Source organism: Bos indicus, chromosome 16 (genome assembly GCF_029378745.1).
Source record: "Bos indicus isolate NIAB-ARS_2022 breed Sahiwal x Tharparkar chromosome 16, NIAB-ARS_B.indTharparkar_mat_pri_1.0, whole genome shotgun sequence".
NCBI classification, from domain to species: Eukaryota; Metazoa; Chordata; class Mammalia; order Artiodactyla; family Bovidae; genus Bos; species Bos indicus.
The window spans coordinates 64,442,679-64,462,098 of NC_091775.1; the positions used below are offsets into that span (position 1 = coordinate 64,442,679).

General features: G+C 47.6%; 1 protein-coding gene across 1 annotated transcript; it reads right to left on the reverse strand.

The window, feature by feature from the left end:
- Positions 1-12,825: 12,825 nt before the first annotated feature.
- On the reverse strand, positions 12,826-18,454 carry RGS16 (regulator of G protein signaling 16). Its single transcript, XM_019976825.2, has 5 exons — positions 18,289-18,454; positions 17,301-17,411; positions 16,487-16,551; positions 16,027-16,193; positions 12,826-14,736 (listed from the first exon to the last, which is right to left on the reverse strand). The coding sequence occupies exons 1-5, from the start codon at positions 18,330-18,332 to the stop codon at positions 14,515-14,517; spliced, it is 609 nt and encodes a 202-aa protein (XP_019832384.1). The 5' UTR covers positions 18,333-18,454; the 3' UTR covers positions 12,826-14,514.
- Positions 18,455-19,420: the final 966 nt, after the last annotated feature.

Below are 19,420 nucleotides of genomic sequence, written 5' to 3' on the forward strand. Positions count from 1 at the left end.
GGAGGAGGGAACGCTGACCACGCCCACACTCGGCAGCGGTGGCCTGACCTAGTAGCATCTTCGGGCTTCGCTGGCGGCTCAAACAGTAAGGAATCTGCCTGCAATGCAGGAGACCTGGGTTCGATCCCTGGATTGAGAAGATCCCCTGGAGGCAGAAATGGCAACCCACTCCAGCATCCTTGCCTGCAGAATCCCATGGACCAAGGAGCCCGGGGCATGGAGGGGGCAGGGAGGCCGCATGCATCCTGCCGCTAGGCCTGCGGCCTTTCAGGTCACAACACCCAGTTCCATCCCGATCATGTTGTTCCAAATCCCATATCTTCTTAAGGGAAATGAGCGGTAAATAAACATTTTAAGCACTGACTGGGTCCCCGGCACTTTGTTCATTGCTTCACAAGAGATATGCACCCAGTCAACCCCTAACAATACTGCTGATGATGAAACCGAGGCTCAGGAAAGCTGGGTGAGCCCAAAGCCCAAGCTCCCTCACTCACCTGGGCACTCTGGAAAGGGCACAGGGCTGGCAGTCCAGAGCTGTGGCTGTTCTGCTGGGTGACCTCAGGCAGGGAGTTGAATGATGTTGGGATACAGTGATTCATCACACAAATGCCTCGTGGGGGGTCTCCCTGGAGCTTGCATCTTAGTACGGAGAAATAGACCATTAATCATTGAGAAATGCAAGGTCCGTCTAGTCAAGGCTATGGTTTTTCCAGTAGTCATGTATGGATGTGAGAGTTGGACTATGAAGAAAGCTGAGTGCCAAAGAATTGATGCTTTTGAACTGTGGTGTTGGAGAAGACTCTTAAGAGTCCCTTGGACTGCAAGGAGATCCAACCAGTCCATTCTGAAGGAGATCAGCCCTGGGTGTTCTTTGGAAGGAATGATGCTAAAGCTGAAACTCCAGTACTTCGGCTACCTCATGGGAAGAGTTGACTCATTGGAAAAGACCCTGATGCTGGGAGGGATTGGGGACAAGAAGAAAAGGGGACAACAGAGGATGAGATGCCTGGATGGCATCACTGACTCGATGGACGTGAGTTTGAGCGAACTCCGGGAGTTGGTGATGGACAGGGAGGCCTGGCATGCTGGGATTCATGGGGTTGCAAAGAGTTGGACACGACTGAGCAGCTGAACTGAACTGAACATGATTTCAGGTCATGATATCATGACCCTGACCATCCCAGTTCCTTATGGGCATCATCACCACTACCATCCAGTCCCCCATCACATCATGCTGCTTCCCACCTCCGTGTCTCTGCACACGCTGCTTTTGCTATCTGAACTAATAATAATGATGGTAGTAGCAAGCATTTATGTAGCTCTTTAGTATGCTGTAGGAACTGTTCTGGGCGAATAAAAAATACACATTTTTGTTGTTGTTCAGTCACTTAAGTCCTGAGATAGATGCTATTTTGACTCCATTGTACAGATGGAGAAAATGAGGCACAAAGTGATTAAGTGAATTCAATTGTTCTAGAGATTTGAGCTACCTCAAGGAACAGCACAGAGAAAGATGCCTACCCTCATTCTTGTTGGAGAAGCCAGAAAATGAACAAAATAAGTAAATTATATATAATGTGCTTTATGGGGAAAATCCTACAGAGAATAATAAGTAGAATCAGGAAGGTTGAAAACACCAGAATGGGAATTATGAGTCAAGAGAGATATTTTCTAAATAATGAAAACTGAAACTCCATTATCTAGCACCTAACTACATTACATTCCTTACCCTTAGGATCATTCCTCAATTATTTAAGTTTTAAATCTTTCTTCTCCTCAGAAAGTAATTTGAACAGCTGGGCCAATTTAAAAGGTTCAGTAACAGTGAATTACCTTGTGATCAGCACTTAATATGCCCCAAACACCTTGTTCTTGTTACCTAAGAGCTTCCATTAAAAAATTTTTTTCTAGTTTTATTTTACTTTTTGATTTTGATTTTTTTGTCCATGACACATGACCAGGAATCAAACCCAGGCCTTGGCAGTGAAAGCACCAAGTCCTAACTGCCAGGGAATTCCCTCTAGTTTTATTGAGAAATAGCTGACATATGTCATTCTAGAAATTAAAGTTACATAGCACGATGTATTGATTCACATATACTATGAAGTAATTACCACAATAGGTTTAGTTAACACCCATTATCCCATATAGCTACAATAAAAAGAAAAGAAGGCGAATTAATAGATCATAGGACAGTTCCATTTTTAGTTTTCTGAGGAGGCTCCGTACTGTTTTCTATCTTGAGAAATTTACAATTTACAATCTCACAAACTGTGCACAAGGGTTCCCTTTTCTCCACATCCACACCAAGAGCTTCAATTTTTTAAGTTAAGTTCAGCCCTGCTGAATAAAGAAATCTTACTGTAACCCCTGTACCTACTGAGCTATCTTAACAATTATGTTAATAATTTTCAATTCAATTAATGTTTCACATCATTATTAAACTGCATTAATAAACAAAACTAAAGGTTATATCTCTTGGATATAATTCCAAAGGAAAGAGTCAAACTTAGATAAGAGCAAAATTAGGCAGTTCCTTAGAAGAAATGGCGTAGCCCTCATCATCAACAAAAGAGTCTGGAATACAGTACTTGGGCACGGTCTCAAAAATGACAGAATAATTTTCATTCATTTCCAAGGCAAACGATTCAATATCACAGTCATCCAAATTTTTGCCCCAACCACTGATGCTGAAGAAGCTGAAGTTGACCAGTTTTACGAAGACCTATGGCACCTTCTGCCATAAGGGTGGTGTTATCTGCATATCTGAGGTTATTGATATTTCTCCAGGCAATCTTGATTCCAGCTTGTGCTTCTTCCAGCCCAGCGTTTCTCATGATGTACTCTGCATATAAGTTAAATAAGCAGGGTGACAATATACAGCCTTGACGTACTCCTTTTCCTATTTGGAACCAGTCTGTTGTTCCATATACAGTTCTAACTGTTGCTTCCTGACCTGCATACAGATTTCTCAAAAGGCAGGTCAGGTGTTCTGGTATTCCCATCTCTTTCGGAATTTTCCATAGTTTATTGTGATCCACACAGTCAAAGGCTTTGGCATAGTCAATAAAGCAGAAATAGATGTTTTTCTGGAACTCTCTTGCTTTTTTGATGATCCAGAGGATGTTGTCAATTTGATCTCTGGTTCCTCTGCCTTTTCTAAAACCAGCTTGAACATCTGGAAGTTCACGGTTCACATATTGCTGAAGCCTGGCTTGGAGAATTTTGAGCATTACTTTACTAGCATGTGAGATGAGTGCAATTGTGCGGTAGCAGAAAGTGAAGAGGAACTAAAAAGCCTCTTGATGAAAGTGAAAGAGGACAGTGAAAAAGTTGGCTTAAAGCTCAACATTCAGAAAACTAAGATCATGGCATCTGGTCCCATCACTTCATGGGAAATAGATGGGGAAACAGTGGAAACAGTGTCAGACTTTATTTTTCTGGGCTCCAAAATCACTGCAGATGGTGACTGCAGCCATGAAATTAAAAGACGCTTGCTCCTTGGAAGGAAAGTTATAACCAACCTAGATAGCATATTCAAAAGCAGAGACATTACTTTGCCAACAAAGGTTCGTCTAGTCAAGGCTATGGTTTTTCCTGTGGTCATGTATGGATGTGAGAGTTGGACTGTGAAGAAGGCTGAGTGCCGAAGAATTGATGCTTTTGAACTGTGGTGTTGGAGAAGACTCTTGAGAGTCCCTTGGACTGCAAGGAGATCCAACCAGTTCATTCTAAAGGAGATCAGCCCTGGGATTTCTTTGGAAGGAATGATGCTAAAGCTGAAACTCCAGTACTTTGGCCACCTCATGTGAAGAGTTGACTCATTGGAAAAGACCCTGATGCTGGGAGGGATTGGGAGCAGGAGGAGAAGGGGACGACAGAGGATGAGATGGCTGGATGGCATAACTGACTTGATGGACGTGAGTCTGAGTGAACTCTGGGTGTTGGTGATGGACAGGGAGGCCTGGCGTGCTGCGATTCATGGGGTCGCAAAGAGTTAGACACAACTGAACTGAACTGAACTGATGGCACCTTCTAGAACTAACATCAAAAAAAGATGTCCTTTTCATCACAGAGGATCAAAATGCAAAAGTAGGAAGTCAAGAAATATCCAGAATAACCAGCTAGTTTGGCCATGGAGTACCAAATGAAGCAGAGAAAAGGCTGACAGAATTTTGCCAAGAGAACACACTGGTCATAGCAAACACCTTCTTCCAACATGAGAGATGACTCTACACATGGATATCAATGGATGGTCAATACCAAAATCAGATTATGTTCTTTGCAGACAAAGATAAAGAAGCTCTGTACAATCAGCAAAAACAAGACCTGGAGCTGACTGTGGCTTAGATCATCAGCTCCTTATTGCAAACTTCAGGCTTAAATTGAAGAAAGTAGGGGAAACTTCTAGGCCATTCAGTTCAGTTCAGTTCAGTTCAGTCGCTCGGTCGTGTCTGACTCTTTGCAACCCCATGAATTGCAGCACGCCAGGCCTCCCTGTCCATCACCAACTCCCAGAGTTCACTCAGACTCACATCCATCAAGTCAGTTATGCCATCCAGCCATCTCATCCTCTGTCGTCCCCTTCTCCTCCTGCCCCCAATCCCTCCCAGCATCAGAGTCTTTTCCAATGAGTCAACTCTTCACATGAGGTGGCCAAAGTACTGGAGTTTCAGCTTTAGCATCATTCCTTCCAAAGTAATCCCAGGGCTGATCTCCTTTAGAATGGACTGGTTGGATCTCCTTGCAGTCCAAGGGACTCTCAAGAGTCTTCTCCAACACCACAGTTCAAAAGCATCAATTCTTCGGCGCTCAGCCTTCTTCACAGTCCAACTCTCACATCCATACATGCCCACTGGAAAAACCATAGCCTTGACTAGGCCATTCAGGTATGACCTAAATCAAACCCCTTATGATTATACAGTGGAAGTAACAAACAGGATTAGATCTGGTAGACAAAGTGTCTGAAGAACTATGGATGGAGGTTTGTAACATTGTATAAGAGGCAGTGACCAAAACTATCCCAAAAGGAGAAGAAGTGCAAGAAGGCCAAATGGTTGTCTGAGGAGGCCTTACAAATAGCTGAGGAAATAAGAGAAGCAAAAAGCAAGGAAGAAAGGAAAAGATATACCGAACTGAATAGAGAGTTCCAGAGAATAGCAAGGAGAGATAAGAAGGCTTTCTTAAATGAATAGTGCAAAGAAATAGAGGAAAACAATGGTGTTGGAGAGACTAGAGATTTCTTCAGATAACCACAGTGGTGTGGTCACTCACCTAGAGCCAGACATCCTGGAGTATAACATTAAGTGTGCCTTAAGAAGCATTACTATAAACAAAGATAGTGGAGGTGACAGAGTTCCAGCTGAGCTATTCAAATCCTAAAAAATGATGCTGTGAAAGTGCCGTGCTCAATATGCCAAAAATTTGGAAAACTTAGCAGTGGCCACAGGACTGGAAAAGTTCAGTCCCAAAGAAGGGCAATACCAAAGAGTGTTCAGACTACCACACAATTGCACTTATTTCACACACTAGCAAGGTTATGCTCAAAATCTTTCAAGCTCGGCTTCAGCAGTACATGAATCAAGAACTTCCATATGTTCAAACTGGGTTTAGAAAAGGCCGAGGAACCAGAGATCAAACTGCCAATAGACATTAAATTAAGGAGAAAGCTAGAGAATTCCAGAAAAATATCTAGTTCTGCCTTATTGGCAATGTTAAAGCCTTTGACTGTGTGGATCATAAGAAACTGTGGAAAAGTCTTAAAGAAATGGGAATACCAGACCACCTTACCTGTCTTCTGAGAAACCTGTATGCAGGTCAAGAAGCAATAGTTAGAACTGGTCATGGAACAACTGAGTGGCTCAAAATTAAAAAAGGAGTACGTCAAGGCTGTATATTGTCACCCTGCTTACTTAACTTATATGCAGAGTACATCATGGAAAATGCCAGGCTGGATGAATCAAAAGCTGGAATCAAGATTGCTGGGAGAAATATTAACAACCTCAGATACACAAATGATATGACTCTAATGGCAGGAAGTGAAGAAGAACAAGGGAGTCTTTTGATGAGGGTGAAAGAGGAGAGTGAAAAAGTTGGCTTGAAACTCAACATTCAGAAAAACTAAGATCCTGGCATCTGGTCCCGTCACTTCATGGAAAATGGAAGAAGAAAAAGTGGAAGCAGTGACAGATTTTATTTTCTTGGGCTCCAAAATCACTGAGGATGGTGACTGCCGTCATGAAATTAAAAATGCTTGCTCCTTGGAAAAAAAGCTATAACAAACCTAGACAGTGTGTTAAAAAGTAGAGACATCACTTTGGCGACAAAGGCCCATATAGTCGAAACTATGGTTTTTCCAGTAAGTCACCTATGGATGTGAGAGTTGGACCGTAAAGTAGGCTGGGTGCCAAAGAACTGATGCTTTCGTGCTGTGGTGCTGGAGAAGACTCTTGAGAGTCCCTTGGACAACAAGGAGATCAAACCAGTCAATCCTAAAGGAGATCAACCCTGAATATTCATTGGAAGGACTATTGCTAATGCTGAAGCTCCAATATTTTGGCCATGTGTTGCAAAGAACCAACTCATTGGAAAAGACCCTGAGGCTGGGAAAGATTGAAGACAAAAGAAGAAAGCGATGGTAGAGGATACAATGGTTAGGTAGCATCACTGACTCAATGGTCATGAAACTGAGAAAACTCTAGGAGATAGTGGAGGACAGAGGAGCCTGGCGTGCTCCAGTCCATGAGGTTGCAAAGAGTCAGACATGACTTAATGACTGAATAACAGGCGAGTCCAAGGAAAAAGTTTGTATAGCCTGACTTGACATAGCCACAGGGAGGCAGCAGAGAGTGTGGGATGGCCTGGTGCGGGCTGGGCCAGGCCTCCACAGTCACAGGAAACAACAGGACTGATGGGGAAACAGCATCAGCCAACCCGGCTTCAAGTGAATACTATCAGGATTAATGTCTCAACACTTGATTCCCTCTGCTGGAATTCTGGAATGCCCTTCATAGCAAATAAAATATAGTATGGAAACAGCTGTACTAAGAAAAGTAGGAAAAAAAAAAAAGAAAAGTAGACTTGGAATCCTGGCTTTGAATTGGGACTCTTCCATTCTTTTCAAAAGTCAATAAATAGTTATTGACCATGCTGAGTACCTGGAATCAGATAATAATTACAGTTTAATATTCATGAGACATCAGTGTTGTGCCAAACACGTTTTCATTCCATGCTCTATGAAGGGTGCATGCACTCTTATTATCCTCTTTTACAGATGAGAGACCTAAGCCTTTGGAGAGGTTTAATAACTCCCCCAGGTCATACAATGAATGAACCAGTTTCTACTCCAACATTCCAACTCTACAGGCTGGGTTGCACTCTGCCATGGTCTGTCTGTCCCATTGGATCAAATAATATGGCTCCCAATCTTGAAGAGTGGTTTAGTGAAAAAAAGAGCTGTGAAGAGGTAAGTGACAGAGTCATGTCTTACATGAAGTAGTCACAGCAAGAAGAGGGTGTGAAAAGGAATATCTCCTGCCACATCTATAAACAAGGATGTCACAGGCATCGGTTTGAGATTCTGCCCTCCAAATGAATTTCTGAGCCTCGAGGGCCCCCAGAAGGGAGAACAATGCCTGCAATCCAGCAGCTGTCAGCTCCCACCACTCCCTACAGTGACTAAGGATGCAACAAAATTAAAAAAAAAAAAGGATACAGGCCCCAGATAGCTGAGATGCATATGAAAGGAATGAGTTCAATGAGCCCTGACTCTTTCATCTTCCCATACATAGAGGAGCCCTAAATTCCCTGAGATAGCTGATTTTCCTTAATTAACAATAATCTTCAATGTTCAGACTATCTGCCTCTTTTGTTACAAACTTCTATATAACCTGACTCCCTTCCCCATCCTCCTCCCCGGCTCCCCTCCTTCCCTTTCCCCCCCCACCACACCCTCACTCCCACCCCCACCCCCAGAGCAGTTTCTCAAGGGCTACCTGAGATGCTGCCTCCTGGGCTTGAAGTCCTAAAAATCCCCACCAAATAAATAAACACAATTCTCAACTTTCAGGTTATGAGCTTTTTTTTTTTTTTTTTAGTTGGCAAGGCTGTCCTAGAATCATTGAAGTGTCAGAGAGATTCTGGGAAATGGATGTCTGGGAAGGCTTCACTTAAGAAGGTGATGGTTTTGCTAGATTTTCGAGAGGCTTTTTGAGGAGGGCATTCTCCTCCACAGCTCCCAAGCTCTAATTGTTAAAAACAAATAAAAGGAAAAAGACATTCCAAGCAGAGAAAAACAGCAGGTGGGTATGGGCCGCCTGAGCAGGGGGGAAGTCATAAGAGGGACTTGTGTCGGGTCAGAGAGCCTTGTATGTCATCCTGAGAGCTGGACTCTCTCAGGGTCAAAGGAGAGCCACTGAAGGGCTTGAATGCAGGCACGGACTGCTCTGATCACTACTTTATGGCTAAAGACTGGCACAGCGGGGACAGGTGAGGCACAGGCGTCCATGATCAGACCCAAGGGCTCAGGGACGGCGCCCCAGAAAGACCCTTGGGCCAGCTGTTGAAAGTTGCTTCCCTGGGCTGATAAAGGAGGCCGTAGGTAGCTGTGATGAGAGTAGGCAACCCAGCAGGGAGGTGGGCCAGGAGGCAGAAGCCAGGAGGCTTGAACAGTAGGGTGAGTGTGGGAGCCATGTACGATTTGTTTTCAAGGGGCAGGTGAGGGAGCAGAGGCCGGAGAAGCATGGGCGGCCCACTCAAGAAGGGCTTTGGGTGCTAAGCCAAAGCCTGAAGTGCTGGGGGGACGAACTGAGTTGGTGAGTTTAAAGATGCTGGAGACTTCTTGCTGGCTGCAAGATTTTCAAGAAATCTCTTAAACACTCTGAGAACCAATACAACAGGGGTCCCGTGTTTGGTCTATGCCTGACACCTGGAAGACCAAGAGCCATTGGTCTCCAAGGTCAGCCAAGAGTCTTCTTTATCTCTAATGAGTATCTACCACCCTGAGGCTACACCATGGGCTTCAAGACCATCCTGTATGTGAAGAAGGGCTAGGAGAGGGCAACAAGCCTTGAGGATGGACTTACTGGATGAGGAGCCTGCTAGTACCCACCTCAGTCCCTGGAAGTCCATCTCCTCCCATTCATTGCTCTACCATTCGCCGACCACACCCACCATTTCCTACTGGCAGCCATACATGCATGCTCAGTCATTTTAGTCGTGTCTGACTTTGCAACGCCATGCATGGTAGCCCACAAATCTCCACTGTCCATGGGATTTCCCGGGCAAGAATACTAGAGTGGGTTTCCATTTCCTCTTCCATTGGATCTTCCCAATCCAGGATCTCAACCCGAGTCTCCTGCATTGGCAGGCAGATTCTTTACCACTGTGCCAACTGGGAAGCCTATACTGCATCAGAAAATACACATTTGTGCCCTTGTCTGAACTTACCCAGAATCCCCATCCACCATTAACTGAGGCCACCTACAGTTACAGCTATTTTTGGTTTTCTGCCAGGCATGCAGGATGCACTAGATACAATAAATGCATGTTCTAAAAAGAAAAAAAAAAGACAAAAAGGTGGAAGAAAAGTAATGGAGACAAGGTTCCTGACTCTCTGGGTACCATTTTTTTCTTCCCTCATGCATCATATCCCTTGACCATCTCTCACAGACTGGACTTCCCACCCCACCCCCCTTGGTTTAATTGTATTCAGATCTCATCTCTGCCCCTCTCTCAAACTGGCTTCCCTGGGCATGTTCCCCCAGACCCCACCCCTAGGAGCTTCAGTTTCCCTGTCTGTATCAGAGGGTTATCACACCAACCTCACAGAGCTGTCATTGGACTAAACGAGATCAGGGCCGGCCCTGGTGTTTGTTCCCATCTTCCTTTCTGACTGTTAACCTCAGAATCCCTCCTGGCATCACACACACAACTGCCCCTTAGATCTGGGCTTCAAATATGATTCCATGGGCTTTTCTACTTAATGTACCTGAAGTCTGGTCACTTTACTCAGACTAACAACACTGCTGCTGCCCCCTCACTTCAGTCGTGTCCGACTCTGTGTGACCCCATAGACAGCAGCCCACCAGGCTCCCCCGTCTCTGGGATTTTCCAGGCAAGAGTACTGGAGTGGGGTGCCATTGCTTTCTCTGAAGACTAACAATGAGGGAGAAATAAAAGTCAATATAAAGCCTAGATTTGCATATAAACAGATAATTCAACTTAGAGAGGAATTTGGGGAGAACAAGGAGGTGACTGGCAGAGGAAGAGCAGATTTGATCCTTGCAAGCCTAAGGCCAAGTTCTTTCTAACCCAGTGCAAACTGCTCCTTCTCTTCCCCGGGAATGGAGTAGTCCCAAGCATCACGTTGCTTCCCAAAGTTCATCTCAGAGATGTCTATGAAATTATAAGGAATGCTGATTCCTTGAATTCATAGTGAAGTGAAAGTCATTCAGTCATGTCAACTCTTTGTGACCCCATGGACTATACAGTCCATGGAATTCTCCAGACCAGAGTACTGGAGTGGGTAGCTCTTCCCTTCTCCAGGGGATTTTCCCAGGGATCGAACCCAGGTCTCCCGCATTGTAGCTGGATTCTTTACCAACTGAGCTATGAAGGAAGCCCAAAAGTACACTAATGCAAATTGGAAATGGGCAAAGGTGAAAATGGCACAGAAGTGCCCCCCCAACCCCTGCAACTGATAATGTGCGGTGACTTGGCCAGGGCAAGCCACCCCTTGCTGTTCCAAGAACCGGGAACAGCTCATGTTGGGTCAGGTGGACAGAGGAGATGGGCTCTGCAATGACAGCTGAGCCGGGTCCGACTGTTACCAGCCAGGGTTCTTGGCCTTCCCCAATCAATAGAAATTCACTGGCAGCCAGACAATTCAGGCACGGCTCAACTGAGGCCGCTGCTGCAGCAGTGGGGAGCAAGAGCAAACAGCAGGTTCCCTTGCTTGCTCGCTCCCTGAGGAGTGGGAGCTGGTTCCTTTGTGAGGGGAGGGTGGAGTGTTGTTCAGGCTTAGGCAGGAGGGGTAGCCTAGGTGTTCTGTCCACCCCTTAGGTGGTGTTGTGTGCAGGGTGCCTGTGCAGTACCCTATTTTTACTCTAGGCTGCTCAAAAGTGGCAGTTGTGTTTTTTGGTCTCTTTGTATCTTTTGAGTACAGAATTTGCCCCAGCTGTGCATGCACACGGTTGAGTCCCACAGTGCCTTTGTGTTTTGTTGCTCAACGTGTATCCAGGTACAAGCATTGCAGCCTTGCTGCAAAGCGTCCCAGGTCCCAGGCTAGGCTCACCATCAACAGGACACAACAGCTTGACATGAGCTGGTGCCAGGGTCCAGCCCCGGCTGATCCAGGGTATCCTGATAAGGGGAGATGGCGTCGGTGACTTAATTTAAATATTCATCAAAGATATAAAGAGTAATAGAATGAGGATAGCTCAGCAGGAAAATTCAGTGGAGAAAAGAGGCTGAGTAGCTTGGTTTACGCGGGAAACCAATAAAACTTCAAGACAAGAAGCTTGCACCACTTACGTAGGCCGCAGGCGTCCTTCCATTCTCCCGAAGGACAGGAGACACTGAGGCCTCCCCGGTCGGATCTTAGAAGCCCAAGCATAATTAGTAAGCATGGCAGGCTCCGCACTCCAGATGGAGACTCAACCAGAGTTTGAGAGAGAGAGCAACATGGGGAGACCAGTCTTTCAAGGAACTGATCTCAATTCTTTATTTTCCAGAGTCTGTTTTTATACACTGAGATGTTATACAAAAGTCACGTGGGGATAGCAGTCCTGACTTTTATTAAAGTCAGGTGCTTCATACAAATGTATACAGAGGTCTTAGGGGTGTTACATCATCTTCTGGCCAGGGGGGCCTGCTGACAATTTATGACCCTCTCCTTGTGACAGTGGTTAGTCAACACTTATTCCTCCAGGAGTGATTATTCTTAAAACAGACTCCACCTTCCGAAGGTACCAGATAAAGTTACATTCTTATAGGGTGAGGGTGTAGTGGGTTTTAATTAAGGAAAGAATTTACTTAGCCTAAGGTCCAACGTGATTAATATCAAAGGTTAATACTTATTTCTTCTATACATTCATTAATGTGTATAAGGGCAGGGGATGTGGAGACTTAGCAACAAACATTGGCTCAACAAATGAAAAACCCTTCACCAATACAATTTCTAATCAGCCCACTATACTTATACTAATAATTTTCTAACTTCTCTAAAGAACCTGTTTTTAGAAGGTTTAAAGCATCTCGTGCCTCTCACGGTTGGGAGGCTGTGAGCAATCACATGTGGCCGGACAAGCCTGTCAGGCAGGCTAGAGAACCTTCAGAAGAGTTTGTAAGTTGAAACACTCCTGTCACGCCCAGGAATTATTATTAACTGGAGCTCTGAGTTAATTCCTTCTCAGAAAGAGGTGGTAAAGTCAGAGGTGTGGGTGAGAGCACAAAGTAGTAAAGTAGGCAGGCTCTGGTTATCGGGGTAGATGCTCGAGGATTTCCAGGGGGACTCCTGAGGCCCAATCCCGCCTTTGCGTATGTCGAGCCTCCTTCCTCATGACCTTTGCCACGGGCGGAGTGCCTCACGCCGGCCCCCAACAAGCTGGGCCATCACCAGCTGAAGGAAGTTACCATCCTGGAGGCCACTGTTAGAACCAGTCACCAGGCAAACTCGGGCCTTGGATGTGCACCTCTGCCCACACACCGGCAAGCTTCCCCGTGTGTCCTGTGACATTTCCGGAGACCAGCTCTCCCACAAGGCACCCCCCGCCCTGAGCACTTCCCTTCCCTCTTCCCCTGACCATACGGCCCTTGCAGACAGGATCGATCTCGTGTTTGGGTTTTATTTTTATTTCACAATAAAATAACATGCTGCAATAGGAAAACGGGGGTTGAATAAGTACATCATTCACATTTAGGAAACCAGCTCCCATGGTCAACAATAAATAAATATTTAAAGGGCGAGGAGTTCCTGGCAGGCGCCAAGAGGTTCCCAGCACTTCAAGAGGTAGCATCTGCTGGAAAGAGGGAGACAGCCAGGCTACCAGCTCCTGTGGATTCTCCAGGAGAGGCAGACACGCAAATGACAATAAATAATAATAGCAACAACACGACAACAGAAATAAAAAATAATGTGCCATGACCATTGTCACAAAACCAACAATATGTTAGGCTTAAATACTTTTCTCCTGGAGGAGCTCCTAGCGCAGAGAGAACAGTGTGGATTCCCTGGGGGCAAGAGGGGCTGCCTGGTTAATTCACCTCCCCAGCCCAGCCGGGGCAGAAGTCCCACCAGGGAATGGGTGTTTGGTGATGCCCTGGGGTGACAAGCAGGTTCTGATTCCCCCTAGTCCTGCTCTTGCCAGCAGCCTCTCTCCACCCCAGTTTCATTCCCAGCTTCTACAGGCTGTCCAAGTTCATCAAGGTCCCTGCCTCATTTCCATGGACACCCCCAGTGAGTACACCCCCGCAATCCACAGGAAAGAAACACAAGGTTCCCCTTCCATCCTGGGGAATCTCTTTTTCCCTGTTCTTCTCCTCACAAAAATAAAATATTAGCTTCATTTAAACAGGACTTTCTGGAACTGCCATGAGGTTTGTCTCCCAGGAGCTCTTTCTCCCTCATTCCACCCTGCCCAGCATAAGGGCTGGACTAAAGCTGCTCACCAAGAGGCCCCACGTCTTGCTCCAGGCAGCTGAGAGCTAAGAGGGGGCACATCCCAGCAAGAGGCTCTCAGCAGGTCCTGCTCACAGGTGGACCCGGCAGCACACATGGAGTCAGAGGCCCCCGCAAGAGCCCACCAAGAGCACCAAGGTTCATTTCGCATGGGCAAGATGGCCTGTTTTCAGGCCTCTCTACTGATTTGGAGAGGGGCTTGAAAGCCAGTTTTTGAGGTAAATATCTCATTCGGGGTAAGCATCACATTGGTTTTCTGGCCTTGACAAGACTGCCAGGCTGGACACAGAAGTGTTGAGAAGTGCAAGCTAGGGGACCCCCACCACCACCCACCACCACCAGTAGCCCAGAGACAGGTGAGGAGGACAAGATGGGAAGACTCCACATTCATGGCTCCCTTCATGCCCAGGACAGTCTGGAAATTAGGAAAACAGGTCAACCGTTCGACAAGCAAAACTGGCTAACCTGGTTGTCTTTCTCTCCCTCATTTTCAAGTTCCCCTTTATCCATGCATTTTGCAAAGTCCCCTGGGAATATCCCTTGTCCTGTTGAGAATGGCCAGAGCCAATGATGACTCTTGCACCATCATTCTTCCCGCCCTTGAAAGCCCCATACAACCCTTATCTTCAGCCCTGGTCCACAGGTCCTAGAAGTGGGGTGACCCTCTCACGCATGGAATTCAGTCCCAAGGATCTGGAAGTGAGGGTGTCACCGGGTCAGCTTTTTCCTTCGCTGTCCTCTCTTGCTTTGCAGAACCTGCCTCCCCATGGGGACAGCACCTCGGGGGTGGGTGACTCAATCTCTCTGCCCGGCTGGCTCCTTCCAGGCCCTGAGGCTCAGGTGTGCAAGGGCTCAGCTGGGCTGCTGCTGGACGGGGAGGCAGAGGCGGCTGTGGCTTGCGTGGCCAGGTCCCGGTAAGCGGGGGACTTCAGGAAGCGCGGGTAGGAGTCCTTCTCCATCAGGGCTCGCACCTTCCACTGCGCCGCGTCGAAGCACACGGCTGTGGCGGCCTGCAGGTTCGTCCTGGTCAGCTCCCTGGTCTCGTGGTCTATATTCACCTGTGGGAAGCAGGACAAGCATGTGGGTGAATGGGGGGCTCAGAGCCAGGGTGAGGGGGCTGGCAGGCCTGGGAGGACTGGCAGGGGGCAGTGGAAGAAGCACTGGATTCTGAACCAGGAACTGGGGCTCTGCTGAGTTGACCATCAGTGGGCTTTTCAGCTCTGGGCCTGTCCTCCCTTCTACCCTCCTGTCTCTCAGAACAACCCAGGAGATGTTACGAATGGGTACAGATCCACCCTCTTTTCACCTGTTTCTCTGTGACAACCCAGGTTCAAGTCATTGCCACCTCTCTCCTAGGCTAGTGCCAGCACCTGCTATTGGGTCTCTCTCTCCTCCCCTGAACCCCAGGGTCTGTTCTCCACCCAGCAGCAAAGAGAGCCTTATAAAACACAAGTCAGTTTTCTGGCAGTTCTGTTGTTCCCCATCACTCCAAGAAAAGGCCGACACGGGTGCTGAGCCCACAAGGCTACCTGGGCCAGCACCTGGCCGCCTGCCACCTGTGTGACATCACCTCCCACTCTCTCTCACTTCCTGCTCCACACGGGCCCACTTGCTGGCCTGTGATCACAAAGGCACTCTTTGATCTTTGTATTTTCTGTTTCCTGTGTTACATCCTCCAACCCTGTACCCTGGTACTCCCTCTCATAGCCTGCTTTCTTTTTATCAGAGCACAGATCACCCCCTGGAAATATTTATTTAACTGGTTATTGTCATCTTCTCTCACTGGGGTAGAGGCTTTGTGTTCACTGCCATATCCTTGATGACTATAAATGTGCCTTGCATGTAACTGGTGCCCAACATATCTTTATGGGAGAAATAAAAATGCTCAGAAAATAATACAAAATAAGATACAAAGGCAAGCCATTACTTCCTTCTCTCCAAGAGGTGGCGTCATCTTCCTTATCAAACACGGTAGAGACCAGAGGGAAGGTTGAAAGGGTCACCAACCACAGACCTGAGTGAGTGAGTCAGGTTATCCTAAAATGACCTGTCTCCGCAGTTGTGTTAAGTATTCTGAGTCTCTAAAAAGGGCTTAGTTTACAAAGGTGGGTGTCGACAGAAGCCAAAACCCCTGCCAACCCCTCCAGTCCCATTGTGACTCTGAGGGTAATGGTACCCAGGGGTGACCTGGAGCCTGGCTTTTTTGATCTCCAGCCTCCTGTGTCAGATAAGGCCACTCTGCTTCTAAACTTGGCCCTTCCCTTACTGGCCCCTGATCATCCCCAGTTCTCAGTGGGGAAGGAGCAGGCAGGGTCTGCAGGATCCCTGGAATGTGTCATGGCTCTGACCTCTTTGGGGGCTTCACTGCAGATGAACTCCTCAAAGATCCGGTGAGCCCGGGATCCCAGCTTGGTAGCGGACCGGAGCTTCTTGAACTCCTCACAGGCCAGCCAGAACTCCAGGTTCTCCTCGCTGAACTCTGTCTTCAGGAAGGCGTGGAAGGCGGCCACTCCATCTGGGGTTGCAGGGAGAGAGGAAGAGACAGGTCAGACAGCGGGGACAGCCAGCCGGGAATAAAAGAAGAAAAGACAGCAATTGTAGTTAATGGCTCTATTTTGGGGATGTAATTTTCTCAAACAAGGACCTGCCTTTGTATTCTGGATAGAGGCTGACACACTAGGGGATTATTACTACTATTACTATTATTTTGCCCATGTTCTCAGCATCCTCAGGCTGGCTCTGCGGCACATGGGTACCCATGTGCCACCCGTGTGCCACCCACAGACAGACACAACAGACACAACTCACTTTTACTGCTCAGCAGCAAGTCAAATGACTCTTTCCATCCCAGCACATCTTCTGAGAAGTTTTTGCTAAAAAAAAGGGAGGGGGGCAAGATTTTAATTTTAAAAACAACAACAAACTAATACACAGCACAAATCCTAGCCAGAACTCTGAAGTTGTATAATTCACACGGAGGCTTGCTCAGTAAAATTACCGGAGCTGACTCCTCAAACTCCCCAACTTTTTGCTGAGGTTTAGGGAAATGGTTGTGTCTAGTAACCAGAAACCCAAGCAGGGACCTTCCGGCCCTCAGTAAATATCTAAGACTGTGTTTTTGCTGTCCAAAATTCCTCCGATTCCCCTCTCAGTTTGTTTTGTACACTTTCCCAAGGAAATAAGGGTCTCCTGAATAGAGATTATGCCTACCCACAACCCCAGAGACCAGCACAGCACCTGGCACAGTTGATGGTCAATATAACACGGCTTCCCAGTAAACTGCACGCAAGTAGCAGCAGAGTCCAGTGGCCTTGGGCCCTGCCCTTGCCCTGGTCACACACGCAATGGCATCTCCAGATGGGAGAATCCGGTAACTAGACATTCCAACCCTGGGTATCTTCATTTGTTGGTGGACTTAGAAGGCTGGAGCCATCCACCCAGTCACCCATGAGCCAGCCAGCCACAGCAGACCAGCAAGAAGTTCCATTACAATCTCTAGGAAGAGGTCGCCAAGGTCCACGATGGTATGTCCTAATGTCTCCTAGTATTTTCCTTCTCAGGGCTCCCTTCCTAAATCTGGCTCCTTCCCTCTAGGGGCTCCGGGCTGGTCGGCGGGACTTACCCTTCTTTGCTGTGTTTACTGCCCCACTCGAACTTGCCAACACTCCCGGTATCAGAGCCCAGTTCTGACTTATGAAGAAAGATCCCCAGCCGTGTCTTGAATTCTTTGGCTCTGGAAGGCAAAGCATGAGTTCATGAGGATTCTCTCCTTGTTCAGCCAGGGCAGAGAGATCCATGAAGCCCCAGAAGAGCACAGGTTTGTGCCACCCAAATTCCAAGCCTGAGTGTTTCTGGGAACCCATAGCTGTTCCCAGGGCTTACACTTCACCTCTCTCATCAGTATCATGAGCCCAGAAACAATTAAAGCAATATTTGAGCCGTGACTTGACTGTCTTACAGTTTGGGGGTTTGCAGTATAGCACATATGGGCTTTTTCCCCACTTAGGTCACGCTTTTTGTGCCTGTTGACTTAGCAGAAGGTAATTCAGTACTCTCTAGGCTTGTCACAAATATTTTCGGAGCTGTGTGGAAGCTGATTTCTGCCTTCATCTTTACTTTTTCCTTCCCAGCCACCGACTCCAGCAAGGATTGGAGTGGGTGTATAGCTCCCTGGGAAGTGGGGACGTCCCTCGCTGAGGGCCTGAAAAACAGTTCCCTGTATTTCCAGGATCAGAGGAGGCCATGCCCTTAGATCTGTAACTCAGAATGAAAACCAAGTGCTTAAGAAACTAGGGAAGACTCAGTTTTGCCTGGTGATGCCACTACAGTCTTCCTGCAGTAGAACTGCCACTTGGCAGAGGAATGATGGGGAATGGCAGTAAACAGTGGTCCCCCTGCTTCCCTTGGCTTTGCCTTCTCGGTTCCCGTCACCCATCCTTCCCTGAGACTCTAAGAGAGGCATCTGAGAACGTGGAACCAATTTGACCTCTACCTCTGAAGTCATTTTCATCCTGTTCTCCAGACCACACAGGTCTGCAAGCTTTCTGCTTCACTCCCTAAGGTTGGTGGGACTTCTTCTTTCCCCAGGCATCTGGAGAAGCTGCTCTTACCTCTCCAGGCAGGAGGTGGGGAAGGCGGCCAGGGTCCGACACATGGCTACGGATGCAGGGCAGCACGTCTTGGGGACGATGGTAGCGGGCTCCAGCGGGCACCGCAGAAGGCGAATACAGATGAAAGGCGGCCAGCGCCTGTCTGGGTTTACTACTCGGGAGTCGCGGAGCCAGCAGCTTTTATTCCCTTGTAGGGGGCGGAGAGGCTGCGCGCTGCCGACCAATCGGAGAGCGATACTGAGAGCGGGCGAAGGCGGAGGCGGGGCCTGGAGCTCGACGGGGCGGGGCGCCCGACCCAGGATGCGCCCTCGCCGGGTGCAACCTTCGCCCCGCGGGGGTGCTCACGGGGCTGCCCCCTCCTCCTAGCGGCCGCCGGTGTGGGGAGGAGAAGCGGCAGAGAAGTCACACCGAGATGAGACGCGCGCACCCAGTTTAGTAGGGAAAAAAAAAAAAAACCGCCGGCCGCTAGTAAAAGCAGGAAACCAACTCAGCAATGCCAGGAGAATTTGCGTGGGGGTGGTGGATGAGGGGAGTACATCTGATGTCGATCACAGCTCCAGCCTGAGCCTGTTCGGCCCTAACGACCCGAGCATACGGTGCAAGCCCGACAGCACAGCATCATGGTAATACTGATAACTTCCATTTACTGTATTCTTACCCAGATGGCCTCGGGTCAACCAAATAAGCCCTTTGTCGTCATCACCTCATTTTATAGACGGAGAAACTTGAGTCAGAACGTTAAAAAGACTTGCTCAAGATCAGAGTTAGAAAGAGCAGACAAAAAGTGTGTGTGTTTGTGGGGAGGTGGGTGCTGGCTTTATTGAGCATCTACTATGTACTTATTACTAAGACTCAGGTTGAATGATTTGCTCAAAGTCACACAGTGAGTGTTCTCCCGGAATTCAAATATGAACTTACCATACTTTTTCTGCTGGTCCTCTTCAAATCCCAACACTTCGGTAACTAATGAATGATCCTGCCTTTAAGCAGTTGTTAGCTAGTTCAGCATCTTCATCTCTGAGATACAGGTAATAAATGCCCTGCCTCTCTCCCCAGTTTCCCCATTTTCTGATACTTCCCTTTGGGATTGCTATTAAGAGGCTGCACCTGAGGGCTTCCCCGATGGCTCAGT